We start from the raw sequence: 15,026 nt of genomic DNA on the forward strand, positions 1-15,026 counted from the left end.
TCTAGTGTACAGAATGTAGCCTGATAATGATTCTACTATTGTTTGTGGTCTAAAGACTATTACACATGGGATGAATGATAGGTGTGTATGGCAGCCGGTCCGACACAAGCTGGCTATTCGCCCTGGCTTCTATGGGACAAGCATGCTGAAAAATCAGCACCCGAACGGCTCCCAAAGTGTTCTGGCGGGGGCCGTCCCCTTGTCAGAACACAATAGCTCAGCTGGGAGATCGCTGAACTAACATTGCATAGTTAGTACAGCAAATATGACTGAAGCTGTATTGAACGAAAAAAAACCAAAACTGCTCTATTAGACTTTTTAAGCCTGGTACACACTATCAGTTTCTTTTTCCATTCAATAACGTTTCTATTATTGAATATACAGGCAGTCTCCAGGTTATAAACACTTTCTGTCCCTGTGACAATTGGATTTTGGGTTGTTGTGGAAACACGGATTGGTGATAAAGCTTCAGTAGAGACACGTTTTTACCATGATAATTCTTACAGGAGTGAATTTCCCAATGGTTAATTTCCTCTCACTTCCTGTTGTCTCCCTCTGTTTGTTGTATGTAAGTCGTATGTATGTAACTCGGGGACTGCCTGTAGTCTTTTCATGATTCTATTCATTGATGTAGTCTAATAAAGGTTTTTGTTACTGAGACAATGCAATCCATTACTGCTGCTAAACTGCCAATTAATTACATCCTAGATATGACAAACATCTGGTTACCCAGGTTGGTGCATTTGCTTCTGTATGTAGGATTGCTACATCGTATGCTGCCCCCTGCTGATAAGAGAACACATTCCGCCTACTTATACTTGCAGAAGGCAGCCGGGGATCATATCTGTACCTTGCCCCATGCCACCCTAGAAGGGCTGCCTTTGAGAAAGCGCTCATCTATCTTCATAAAAGGAGCATCTCTAGATGTATACGAAGCCCAGGCTGCTAACTGCTGCTGTTGACTACAGCACTTTATTGCGCTCTGTTATCCAATAAAGATCTCAATATTACTTAATATTAAACAGCTATTTACTAGATATGGCTTAACCTGAACCCTCCTCACTCATTATGATTAAAATAGGCCAGTGTTCCCTATAGCTCCCTCTACTCTCAGAAAAAATGGTTTGTTCAGTGCCAGGATCTCTTGCCATTCACACAACACTGCCACATTGAAACATCACAACATATATCCCAATTGAGTTTAATTCTGGGTGAAGGGGGATATGCGTTTCCCCAAAAGAACAGGATTCTTTATATTATTACTGTAGCACCTTATTAAATTAATGAAAATGGGTCTTGTGACTTATGTGTGCAAAGTACAAAAAGGTAATTTCTTTAGGAAGTACCTATTACCCGTACAAAAAGGAGAAGTCATTTTGTAGGTTGGTCAAGAACAAAGCTTGTCAATTTCCCTGGAACCGGAGTCTGTGGAATGAAGCTATATTACTGTGGCTTGAGGCACTTAGTGCTTTAGACCACAGCAATGTCACCCGTTACCAGTGAACTGACTCAATGTTGTCTTGAGAAACACAATGCTTCCTCTACTCTGTATTGGAGACAGGTACACCTTGCAAGACAGGCAACTCCAAACAACTGGAATTCTTTGATTAAAGCATGCGCTGAAACTTAGGTTTCATAGGACTTTTGAGCTCTTCCCCTGAAATACATTGGAAAGCAGAAAAAAAAAAGAAAAACAGAAAAGGTGGCTATTGTGAACTTCTCATCTGCTGGTGAGGGTTTCTTGGCACAGATGTCTTCAGCTTTTATTGCTGCATTTTCCTGATAATCTCCGCAGAGACGGGAGGATGAAAATTGATTGTGTGGTGACGGAGACCCTGAGCTGTCTTGTAACTCTTCCCGCAGCGGCATTTGAAGGGTTTTCGGACTCGTATTTGTGTTCGGTGGCCGTTCTTGGCATGGTACTTAATACCATTTACATTCTGCATGAGAGAAAAAGTGATGGTTAGAACATAACTGAACAGACTAATGATTAAAAAAATCAAACGTCCTTAAAATGAATAATTTCAAACAAAATTCTACTAGTGTATGGCAAGCTTAAATCATCGTAACCCGACAATTTTACTTACATAAAGGGAACCTCTGATTATTGTGTAACTACTGTCAAAGAAGAACCTGCTAAAATGACCATGTATACCAGTAGTCCTCAACTCCGGTCCTCAGGGCCCACTAACAGGCCAGATTTTAGGTATTACCTTGGGGAGATGCAGACTAGAGTACTGCAATCACTGAGCAGCAAATTATATCACCTGGGATGTATTTCAGTTATCTTGCAAACCTGGCCTGTTAGTGGGCCCTGAGGACCAGGGTTGAGGACCAAGGAATTGTATACCATTAACACTGAACTCCTGGCAAATATAAAAAGATACAAATTAAAGTTATATAGCAATCCTCGTGTACTAACAAAATAGTGTAGATATTCACCAGCACACCAAGGTTCTTCAACCTTGTCCAAATGTTTTTTTTTTTTATTAAAGAAAGATCACATCACAAAACAGTGTAGTGCAACGTTTTGGAGCCATGCAGGACCCCTTCGTCAGGCAAGTCCTGCTCCTAAGATCCTTGGTGTTTTGGGGAATATCTACTATATCCAGTATCCAGCTGGCGGTTGCTACAGCAAACAGTGCCTGAAGAGCTCATTCTAGGAACATGTGTAATGAGAATATGGACCGTGAACTAACAATGGGACATGCTGATAGGAGGGAGCAGACTGATGAGAAGAGCTCATCGGTCTTCTGCTTCTCCTTTCTCTGTCCATTCACAGGCTGAAGGAGGGGAGGAGACCTCTAAGTATTCATATTTGTATTACGTTGTTTGCCAGGAGTTCAGCTTTATGGATAAATTATAGCATGTAATATTGTATAGAGAGACTAAGGCGGGGGACATATATGAAATTAGTACAACCCGAAACCCAGGCAATTTCAGAGCTCAGTAAAAACAAACTGTTTTGCTTAATATTTGCCTTAAAAGAAAAACTGTAAAAACTTGTGCTTTATTAAAGAATTCCTTATTTACAGGTTTAGGATAACAGACATAATTTCGGTACAAAAGTGACACATTTGATTAAAGGCATTAAACCGGAGGTAAAGGCAACCTCGGCACTCTAGCTGTGTTGAAACTACAAGTCCCATGAAACACTGCAAGACCGGCAGCCACAGGCATGACTTCCAGAGGCAGAGGCATTATGGGATTTGTAGTTACACCAAAGCTGGAGTGCTGAGGTTGCTTATTCCTGCATTAGACTATATTAACACAGAAGTTGATGAACCTTATGCAATCAAGCGAGGATCAGTAAAACTTGTATTTTCCATTAATTCATTAAGGTGAATCAGAAAATGAGGAAGGTTTTCTCTCTAGTAGAGGGAAGGGGGGGGGGGTCTTTAACTTAAAAAAGGGAAACGTTTAAGGATAAGAGGGAGAACAGGAAAGGAACAAAAGGGGTAAAAGGTCAGGTGTAGCAGTCGTGTTGGGAAAAGTACAGTGTGGGGTCTTTTCTACCCCTACTTTACCCCCTTCTTCAATCCACCCGGCAGGGAGCACCAACTACGTCTCTCACTTGTACACATACTGGGTGAAATTCATAAGAGATTATTTTAATAAATAATTGATTTAAAAAAAGCAGTACCACTGTAGTTGTCAAAGACATAATCGAACAAAGTTGTTTGAAGAAAAACCTCAGAATTTCGCTTTGCTTGTTTGCTGAACTGATAAACACGGCTCCCACGTCCTAGAACGCAGCTAAAGGTGAACCTGTTCTGTTTGGTTTTTTACAAGCTATAAAGAGAGCTAACCTTCAGGTAAACATACCTTCAGATATGCTGACGTGTAGGAACTCCATGATTGTGCTTCATCAAGTTCAGTGTCACGTATAGCCTTGTGTATAAAAGTGGAGGCAGAAGAAGTGAACGTGTTGACTCAAACAACCAATATCAAGTAACCAATGCAAGTGCAGAAGCATCGAAAGCACCTTATGTGTTGTAAAGGGCATAACCTACAATTTCACCTGTGTTTTATAAACTTTATTCCTGCAAAAGACGCCCTCCACAATTCTCCATATTCTCTACTGTATATACATAGCATACTGGTCACAAGATTGGTCATACTCACCAATAGTTATTGCAGTCGCTGTGTTAGTAAAGGCCACGGCAAGTGAGAATAGTAGGGTGGGATGATAGTAGGTAGGTATTATTGTTACCAGGGATAGATTAAGGCAGAATGGGGCCCTTGGCAAGGTACCAGCTTTGGTCCACCATTGCAATGGACATAGAGAAGATATGCCATTTACATTGCCTATACTGGCATGACCAGTCTGTTTACAAGTGTATTCCTCTCAAAGTGGCAAGCAGATGTACAGCTTTGACCGGTTGCGCTACCCTCCTGGTTTAAGGCAAGAATAAGACATTTGTAGCTGAGCCCCCTGCACAACAACCAGGCCCTAGGTTCCAGCTTGACCTGGCTTTGGATGACCCAGCTCTGAGCATTACTTACTTACCAAGTGCAGCGTTTCTCAAAGTATGGGGTGCACCATGGTACTGGGGGGAGATGGTTGGGGGATCAAGCCACTCCTGCTGTAGAACATTATGACTTACTGACAGCCAATCACATTAGAGCAGATATTGCTCCCTGATTGGCTGGCAGGCTTCATGTGACTGCTCCTGATAAGTCCAGAGCCCAAGCAGCCATTCAGCTGTGATATCTACCTACTACTGATATATTGGACAGTCTCTAATAAAGCAGCAGCTCCAACCTTGCTCTGCAGCTAGCACAAGCCATCTCTACTCCACAACTTGCAGCACCTTTCCCCATTGTGAGCACAGGCCAAAAGGTACTGGTAATGGTACTCCATGTCCAGCCTCGTAAGATGTCATTTTTGATTAAACATGTAAGGCAGGAGCCCACGTTCTTGACGTCATCACGAAATCAGGAAGCTATCTTAGTATTTCCTTGGGGATTTTGATTTGCACAGCGCTATCTATGTTTTTAATAAATATTGGTTACCATTGATTTTATACTGTGTGGAGTGTTTCCATCTTTGCATTCTCATTTCCCTGTGTGACTGCCAATATATACGGTGGATTGAAGTGGCAACCTTATATATCTAGAACCTCAGCTAATCACTTTCAAGCACTTTATGACTTCTAATAGTGCGGGTCATACTGTTCCAGTAAGGCTTTGATTTGGGCACTGGTTTGGGAGCAGGGAGTGCGGAGATTTTTTCACTAGGAGGAGTTTTTTTTACACCATATGAAGATTATTTCATCTTTAATTCACAGTGGACTATTTTTATTTGCATAGGCATTCTGGACTATTATCAGTTTTGGTTTTGTTTTAGGAGCGTTGCACTTCAGTTTGAATTTATTTGATTTTACCATTTTGTATCTAATGGTGTGCTATCTGCTAGTTTAGGGATTTTACCCTTTTGGCGCAATTTGTTAGTTTTAAAGTGATTCTAAATGGAAAGAATGTTTTTTAAAATAACAAACATGTTACACTTACCTGCTCTATGCCTCAATCCTCTTCTTTTTGTGTCCCCCACTGGTGGTCCTGGCCCCTACCCCTTGCTCAGTGCCCCTAATAGCAAGCCTCTTGGTATGGGGGCACTCAAGCAGGCTTACTCCCAAGCCATGCTCTGTGTGTCCATTCACACACAGAGCATGGCTTGGTCCCGCCCCACTCTCGCCCTATTGGTTCACTGGCTGTAATTGACAACAGCAGGCGCCAATGGCTCCACCTGCTTTGTGAGCCAATGAGGAGAGAGAGAGACTCGGGAGAGCCACTGCTCTCATGAACATAGCTGGGTTGAGATGGGGCTTCTGTAAGCATAATGGGGATGCTGGGGGGGGGGAGGGGGGATGCACCCAGAAGGGCTTTTTACCCCAATGCATAGAATACATTAAGATAAAAAACCTTGAGCCTTTAGAACCACTTATTGGCAAGATTACCAGGTAAAACTAAAGGAAACAATGCCTGACAAAAAGAAAACGTATGCATCCGTTACATCTAGAGACTGGTAAGCTGCAATATAATACTTTTTTGTTTTTGGTTTAGATACACTTTAGTGCATTTTGCATTTAAGACACCAAACTGTTACATTTGGAACTCTGCCCCATTGTAATTAAAAACTGGTTGACCAGCTAAATATTACTCAAGAAAGTGTATGGGATTCCAATTTTTTTTCTCTGTAGAGGGGTAAACAGTAGTTAGAACAGTGTTGTTAGAGAGTTAAATAATGACAGGGGATTTAATACCTTATAATAAGAAATAAAAATAGCAAGATAAATGACTTCTCACCTTAACACTGTAATTTTAACCTAGTAACCATCTTTTTTGATGGACTTGTTGCCTGCTCTAACCAGCAGCGACCACAACACCAATTACCATAATGCTGTTTGCTCACTTGTTGGTATGCTTATAGTATAGAATTACACAAAAAAAGCTATATTTGTAAATTGTAAAACCCTTTATTTGAAACATTAGACACTGACAATCATTACCATGTTTCCCCAACCATTAATCAGATGCTTATTTTTTATTACACCCACTAAATTCAATTTTGCTTCCCTCTGACACATCCTGTGACTCTAATCTTCTAGACTGCGCATTGAGGAAACGATTTTATGAATTCTCTGCATAACACATGATGTGTGGACAAGAGAGTTTTTACAACATGAAACAAACAAATAAAAATCATCTTCCACTTATATAAAAAGAACGAAATGTTCTGTTAATGTGACATGATGAGCAGTAAACTCTGCAGATCATAAATACCACCCGCTTGTTAAAGTCCATGCAGCTGCGCTGATCATTGAAGACAAATCTATTGCTGTTCTTATCGCTGGTGGCTTCTGCACCGAAGACGGTTATTCAGCAAAAATAAAGATGTGTTTGTAAAGGCAGCTTTCTGCCCACGTAACTGATACCATTAGGATCTCACACCTGACTTCAAGATGAGATGAGGATCATCTAGTTGCTGCCAGTGTGAAAAATAACTTATCACAAGTCTAATACAGCTGCTGTTACTTTCCCAAGAACACAGAACTTAATGCACTAAAAAAAGAACATATTTGTTGTCGTGTTTCGATTTCCATACGCAGCAGGTAAAATAACTTGGAAGATATTTCACCTTTCCATACAGTCCTTAGATTTATATAGCCTTGCTACATAACATAGCCAGGTTTGGTGACCTAACTTTACTACAGTTCGAGTATAATTAAAGACAATATTTTATTTTTTATGTTTGGATGGAGTAGAGATCCCCATTAAGGAGATTCAACCTCTCCATTTGTCCTGTTTACCATTATCATTGAACGTGAAAGTAAAAGAAAATCCCCAAACTTTGGGTTGTCCCCAGAAAAGGAATAAAGGGAAAATCTTCCAATGGGCACGCTAGTTCTGGGGACCTGGGGGTCCCCAAGAAATACCTTTAATTTGCAGGAACTTACTCTCACTTCCTGTTTGGCTTGTTTGGCTTGTTTGGCTACGGGACAGGAAGTGAAGGGAAATCTCCGCAATGGGACACTGATTGCAAAAATATTTCTGAGAAGGGTTACTACTTTCCCTTGCTCTATCCAAAATGAAAAAAAAAAAAATGTTGTTTATAGTTCTACCTTAAGAAAAAAGGCTTGGTCAAGCCCCACCCCCAGCCTGTGATAGGACAGTGAAGAAACAGAAGCAGACAGATGATGTCATCACTCTCTTCTCTCCTGTCAGTTTGGTCCTTGTAAGAACAACTTGATCTCTACTGCTTCTATAAGTCAAACTCAGATACTTATTTTAACTGCATGTAAAAATAGCTTCTGAAAAAACAAGTTTTTTTTAAGAATCATACTTACCTAGGCGGATGCAGCATTGGGCCGATGCTGCATCTGTCCTCCGGCGCCCCTAACACTGAGAACCGAGCAATCTGACACCGCCGATCGCTCAGGTTTCAGGGCTCCCTGAGCAGAGAGCTGGTGACTGTCAGCAGCTCTCTGCTCTGCCCCCCCCCCCCCCCCAGCGTTCACTGAAGCACTGGGCTGTGGAGGGGGCAGGAGCGGCCAGCTTGGGCTCTCAGCAGCTCACTGAGAGGATGAGCCAGGTGCTGATCCAGCCATGTGAGCGGATCTCACCTTAATTGTCGTAATCTTTTCTGAGCATGGACTGGCTCTGTGACATCAGCCTAGAGTTGGGCTTAAACTTATACTTACGAAATGCATACTAGTTCCATTTCTTTACCTCACTTGCTGTGATATGATATTGCTCTGAAATTCAGTATACAACCTGTGTGTCAGACAACTGCAACCTCTATTAAAAAGGTTATTTAGCCTGATGCCATTTAAATGCAAATTTTGTTTTCATCAAAAAAAAAAAAAAAAGAAATTAAATAATTAACAAGTCATTTTGTTCTTCAGCTTTATTAAAGGCTAAATTCGCTTTTTTGAAAAGATAATAAATGCGCAAATTTTTTTCTGAAAAAAAATGTTCATTTATAATTTTTACAGTGGAGGCTGCACAGCATTGCAGCCACAATCAGTATATCGCAGGTGCAATGTCAGCCCCTGCATAGACATCCTCCAGGTTTGTACCCATATCTCCATTCAGGCATTCTGTTAGAAAGCTGGAGGAAATATGAAGGAACTACGGGGGGTGGGGGGGGGGGGTCTGTGCTCATCAGTACCCTCACTGTTCAATGAGGCTGCACAGCATTGCAGCCGCGATCAGTATATCACAGGTGCAATGTCAGGCCCTGCAGAGACATCGTCCAGATTTGTACCCATATCTCCATACAGGCCTTCTGTTAAAAAGCTGGAGGAACTACATGGGGCACCATCAGCACCCTCGCTGTTCATTGAGAACTACAAGCTGTCTGCCGTGGTGGATGATGGGACTTGTAGTTCATTCATTCACAGATTCCTGTACATGAATGAAGCCATTGTGCAGCCAGGCTGCTTTTGAAATGTGACAATTTGGCAAGGATTCCCCACCATCTGTAACGGAGGGGGGAGCTTGGGGGCTGGGGGGCAGGAGCTGGAGAATGTGACATGTTACACCCAAAATATAGGTGTAACATGTAATTTGTAACATGCTCCAAAAGGTAAACATATTCTTTAAACATTGTCTTTGCATTTCAATCTTATGATTATTCTGTAGCAGATCCTCCTTCTTAGCAGCCGGTTTAAAGGGTTAGTTCACTAAATGTTACCAAAAACCTCCATGTGCATTACAGTGCCCTCAATACATTAAAAGAGATTTATGGAATTTTTTTAGATTTCTACTTACTTAGGTGGATGCTGCCTCTGTCCCCTGATGCCTCTACACTGAGAACCGAGCAATGGAACACCGTCACTCGGTTCTAACAGCTCTCTAAGCAGAGAGCTTGTCACTGTCAGTCAGTAGCTCTCTGCTCTGCCCCCCCTCGCTCACTGGAGTGCTGGGCTGTGGGGGGGCTGGAAGCGGCTGGCTCAGGCTCTCAGTGGCTCCCTGAGAGGCTGAGTCGGGTGTCAGTCCAGGCATCCTGGCGGATCCCGACTTCCATTGTCATTATGACGCAGTGCCTGGACTGACTATTGTGACGTCAGCAGAGAGCGGACTTCAGCCCGCTCTTTGCTGAAAACGGGTCACAGGAGTGCAGAACGAACTGCACTCCTGTGATCCATAGGAGATGTACAGCCATACGAGCTTTGGCTGTACATCTACTTTAACATGCAGAGCTCTGTTTTGAAAAACATACTTTTTCAGATGCTCTTTATGTTGCCCTTCCTGTCCTGTAGGTGGCAGGATTTGTTGAGCGTTAGATGTGTGCCCTGGAAACTCCTGAACCTGCACTCAGCTTTAGTCCCTACCCACGTTTGCACAGTTCTTTCTCTCCTGCCACTCAGTGTTCTGCAAAAGTGAAAAAAGTGGACTGCACGTGTGTGGGTATGAAATGAAGCTGTAGGCGCCTTCTTGAGTTTCTGGTGTTACGCATGCAACACTCGTAGAGCATCTGCGGGAAGCAAAGGAGAGGACAATGTAATGGGCCTCTGAAAAAATAAGCTTTCTTTTAGAAAATGGAGCACAGCATGTTAATGCATTAAGGACATTTTATTGCATAGGGAGGTTTTTTGCAAAAGTAAGTACAGATGAACTAATCCGGTAAACAAGGGCATGCTAAGGTCCTCATCAATTTGGTCAGACAGAGAAAGGTAAGAATTTACAATAATGTTTGCAAAAATCCTCCCAATACATAATACACTAGGACCTGATTTTTTTTCACAATAAAAGGTGAGCTCAGGAGTAAGCAAGACATCTCTCTGATGAACTGAAGGCAAAATATATATATATATATATATATATATATATATATATATATATATATATATATATATTTTTTTAAGTAGGATAGGATCGAGAGGCCTTACAGCACTGTTTTTGTTGCTGTCTGTTCCCCCATTAGGGAAATTCACCCTCTCTATTTGTCCTGTTTACCACCATCGCTAAGAGTGAAAGTGAAAGAAAATCCACAATTTTGGGTTATCACCAGCACAGGAGGGGCAATCATCTACTGGGGGACACTAGTTCTGGCTCATGAGCTGCTGGAGTGCTTTCTGAAGAAACATCAGCAAGAGGGGAGGGCGTCCCCTCCTGCCTCTTGCCGGTGTTTCTCAGGCTTTCCATTTGTGCCGGTTCCCCCCGAGAAACGATACTCTTTGATCGGCTCTATTGCCTTGGAGGACCGGAGGGACGTCACTTCCAGTCCAGGCTGAAAGCAAAAAAATAAATAAATATATCGTTCTTTTGCTTTTAAAAGGTAAAGAAGAGATTTGGGGTCTCTTTAAAAAAAAGGACCTGCCATCCTTATTTCTATTACAAGGGATATTTACGTTCCCTGTAATAGTGATAGAAAAAAAAAAAGAGTAAAGGCAGTGTAGAAATAAAAAGTAAAATAAATAGGAAAAAAGAAAAAGTAAAGCGATCCATCCCTCTGTGTTTGCGCGCAGGAGCGAACGCATACGTAAGTAGCACATGCATTTATAAACAGTGTTCGCACCACACATGTGAGGTATCACCACAAACGTTGGAGCGAGAGCAATAATTCTAGCGCTAGACCTCCTCTGTAACTCTAAACAGGTTACCTGTAAAGGTGTTTAAAGTGTCGCTTATGGAGATTTTTAGGTACCGTAGTTTGTTGCCATTCCATGAGAGTGCGCAATTTTAAAGCGTAACATGCTACGTATCTATTTACTCAGCGTATCATCTTTCACATTTTCCCCCCAAAAAATTTGATTCATTAAAGCTTATTTTTTTCAAAAAAGAATTGCATTTGCAAAACTGCTGTGCGCACACCATGTGAGATAAATAATTACAACAATCATCATTTTATTTCCTAGGGTCTCTGCTAAACAAAAAATGTATAATGTCTGAGGGTTCTAAGTAATTTTCTAGCAAATAAATACTGATTTATAATTGCAAACAAAAAGTTCCAGAAAAGCCTGGTCGGCAAGTGGGTAAGCTGGCCATCTGTGAGAAGTTTTATTTTCCTAAGGCCAGCAGGCTAAATGAAAGAAAAAAAAAAGGAATATAACGAATAGTAATAACAAGATAACAACAGCTTTGAAATTGATAAGTAAATAGTTTTTTGTGAAGTGAGAGTAATTCCTTCTGGGAAGCCACACCCGCAGGAGAGGGGAGAACATGAATTATGACGGAGGACAAGACTTGGTTTAGCCCTCATAAAACCTGTACAGCACACAAGCAACAGGCAGGGGGTAAGCAAAGTAAAGCTGGAGCCGGATCCGAGTGAGTAAGAGAAATAAATTCTGTTGCTATAATTAATGGGGACTTGCTACTTCTTTTTCCACTCCGCTAATGTCAACATTTTGTTGTGTGTCTTGGTGGAGCTTGCCAAGGTATGGAGGTATGAGGCGAAGAACACTGCCAATCTTGTAAAGGGGTTTTACTGCCTGGCTAAACTGCAGTGAGGATGACAAATGATGAATTCAGGCAACAATCATAAAAGACAAAAACACGACTGACTGTGGACTGTGGCGCAGAAGAGATCTCACTACAACATCTTTTAAAAACACACTCACCCTTAATCTAACCCTGAAACGTATCCCTTAGACCCCATTCACACCCAAAGTTTTGCAAACGCATTTTTTTTGGTGCATTTTTCATACAACATGCATAGGGCAGCCGCCTGTCCTACGTGCCACAAATGTGAAAAATTAGCTGATGTCGATTTTTTTTTTCTTTTTTACTTTTAAATTTTTATTGGAATTTTAATTTAACAATTTCAACAGTAACATTTACAGTTATTTGTTACTTCTGTCTCATTGCTTCGTACATGTAACAACAGTTAGGAAAATTAAGAAAATTACTTGCCGTGTTCTTTATCGTCGTTTTGCTACATTTGTTGCCGCAAAATTATTTTCTGCTTGCTGCGTTTGGGGTGCCATTAACAATAAATGTCAAAGCAAAAACGTCATGTGTTTTTACTGCATTTGTGTGCATTTATGAAATGCTCAGGTGAGAATGAAGCCATAGGGCGTTTTGTGCACCCATACTGTAAATACATCACTATAGGAATCAAAGGGGTCATACACACAGCGTTTACAATAGGGCTGCAACAAACGATTATTTTGTCTGTCGACTAATCTAGCGATTATTTTTCCGATTAGTCGACTAATCTAATGATTATTTTTATTTTATTTTTTTTGCTTAATTGAGTGTTCTTTTTTTGATTAGCTAATTAATCCTTTGAATAACAAAAAGTACAGACCCCTCAGTAAGCCCTCCCACCTAGTACAGACCCCTCAGTAAGCCCCCTCCCAGTACAGATCCCTCAGTAAGCCCCCTTCCAGTACAGACCCCTCAGTAAGCCCTCCCACCTGGTACAGACCCCTCAGTAAGCCCCCTCCCAGTACAGACCCCTCATTAAGCCCCCTCCCAGTACAGACCCCTCAGTAAGCCCTCCCACCTAGTACAGACCCCTCAGTAAGCCCCCTCCCAGTACAGACCCCTCAGTAAGCCCTCCCACCTAGTACAGACCCCTCAGTAGGCCCCCTCCCAGTACAGACCCCTCAGTAAGCCCCCTCCCAGTACAGACCCCTCAGTAAGCCCTCCCACCTAGTACAGACCCCTCAGTAAGCCCCCTCCCAGTACAGACCCCTCAGTAAGCCCCCTTCCAGTACAGCCCCCTCAGTAAGCCCTCCCACCTGGTACAGACCCCTCAGTAAGCCCCCTCCCAGTACAGACCCCTCAGTAAGCCCTCCCACCTAGTACAGACCCCTCAGTAAGCCTTCCCACCTAGTACAGACCTCTCAGTAGGCCCCCTCCCAGTACAGACCCCTCAGTAAGCCCCCTCCCAGTACAGACCCCTCAGTAAACCCTCCCACCTAGTACAGACCCTTCAGTAAGCCCCCTCCCAGTACAGACCCCTCAGTAAGCCCTCCCACCTAGTACAGACCCCTCAGTAAGCCCTCCCACCTAGTACAGACCACTTAGTAAGCCCCCCTCCCAGTACAGACCCTTCAGGCTCACCTGCGATCACATGCTTCTGCTGAAGTGGCGCATGACGTCTCGTCTGTGTGGGACAGTGGGAGGGATCATCGGCGTTGGCGGCAGTCTGCAGCCACAGAGTCAGCTCAGTTGATGCACCGCCGCGCAGGCGCAGCCGCCCCGGAACATCATGCCGCTCACAGCGGCTGACGTAGAAGAGACTGACACTCTGGACTGGAGCGCAGTGGGGGCCGGGGGCGGGGCAGTGCAGCCTGCAGCGGCCCCAATCAATGCAGCGGCCCGGCCGGCAATGCGAGCAGGGGGCGTGTGACATCACGCGTGACGCGTCGATGCCTTTCACGCACGTCGACTTATTTCTGTAGTCAACGTAATCGATTACGTCGACGCATCGTTGCAGCACTAGTATACCAACAAAAATGTGTGCAGTGTACAAAAAACATAGTATACAGCTATATCCGGTGCCCTTCATATCTGTAGATTACGAATGCACATGTATGTGTAAGCGCATGTAAACACGTATATGCTACTCCCGGGAGGATGGCTTATTCTGGGTCAGACACGGGTGTTAAGACCGTTATGCAACTGTATCATGGGGGCTCTTTTAAATCTGTTGCAGATTTTCAACATGATTACCTTATACCCGGAACCGCTTACTTTAGATACTTGCAGATACCACATATGACGGCTGCTCCATTCGGGCTGACTAATGTATCATTCCACATCTCCTGGCTTAAGCAGATTCTTTTTCAATCGGATAGTTTTAAATCTATTTCCACTTACTATAATTTCCTGATACACTTTACTACCAGGCACCTTGAACAGACTGTCGGTTTGGTAAAAGGATATGCCTGATCTCACAGACGAAGTGTGGCAGGAAGTCCTACCCTTAAAATCCCCTATGGTTATCTCGCCCTGAGATAGAGTACTACAAATTAAATTCCTCCATAGATCTTACTATACTCCCTATGTTCTCTTTCAAATGGGTAGGCTTTCATCTCCCAACTGTTCTAAATGTATGGGTAATATAGGCTCATCTTCCCATATGGTTTGGGAATGCCCTTGTATTAGAGCTTATTGGTCTGAGATCACTAACTTCACTAAAACAACGCTCCAAATCCTTAATATTTGTAATCCTTTAACCACTTCTGGACCAGAAGATTTTACCCCCTTAATATATAACAAAAACTATCAGCACAAAAAAATATTTGGTTTATTTAGTTTACCCCCTTAATGACCAAGAAAATGAAAAAAATGAAAATTGAAAATTATTTTTTTGCAATACAGCCCTGCGTTACTTTAACTGAAAATTGCGCCGTCATGCAACGCTGTACCCAAATAAAATTGATGTCCTTTTTTCCCACAAATAGAGCTTTCTTTTGGTGGTATTTGATCATTTATTTTTTGCGCTATAAACAAAAAAAAGAGTGACAATGCTGAATAAAAAAAAAAAACAGTATTTTTTACTTTCTGCTATATAACATTCTCAATAAAATTTTTTTTTAAAATAATATTGTTTCATCATTTTAGGC

The 15,026-nt window shown here is 42.3% G+C and overlaps 1 protein-coding gene across 1 annotated transcript in view; it reads right to left on the reverse strand.

Moving 5' to 3' along the window:
* Positions 1-585: 585 nt before the first annotated feature.
* JAZF1 (JAZF zinc finger 1) overlaps positions 586-15,026 on the reverse strand; it is a 400,632-nt gene continuing 386,191 nt past the window's right edge. The window contains exon 5 of the mRNA XM_082259198.1: positions 586-1,940. Coding sequence (XP_082115324.1) covers positions 1,764-1,940 — 177 coding nt within the window. The 3' untranslated portion in view covers positions 586-1,763. The remainder of the gene's footprint in view (positions 1,941-15,026) is intronic.

This window comes from Pelophylax lessonae, assembly GCF_965119305.1.
Source record: "Pelophylax lessonae genome assembly, chromosome: 5".
Taxonomy (NCBI): domain Eukaryota; kingdom Metazoa; phylum Chordata; class Amphibia; order Anura; family Ranidae; genus Pelophylax; species Pelophylax lessonae.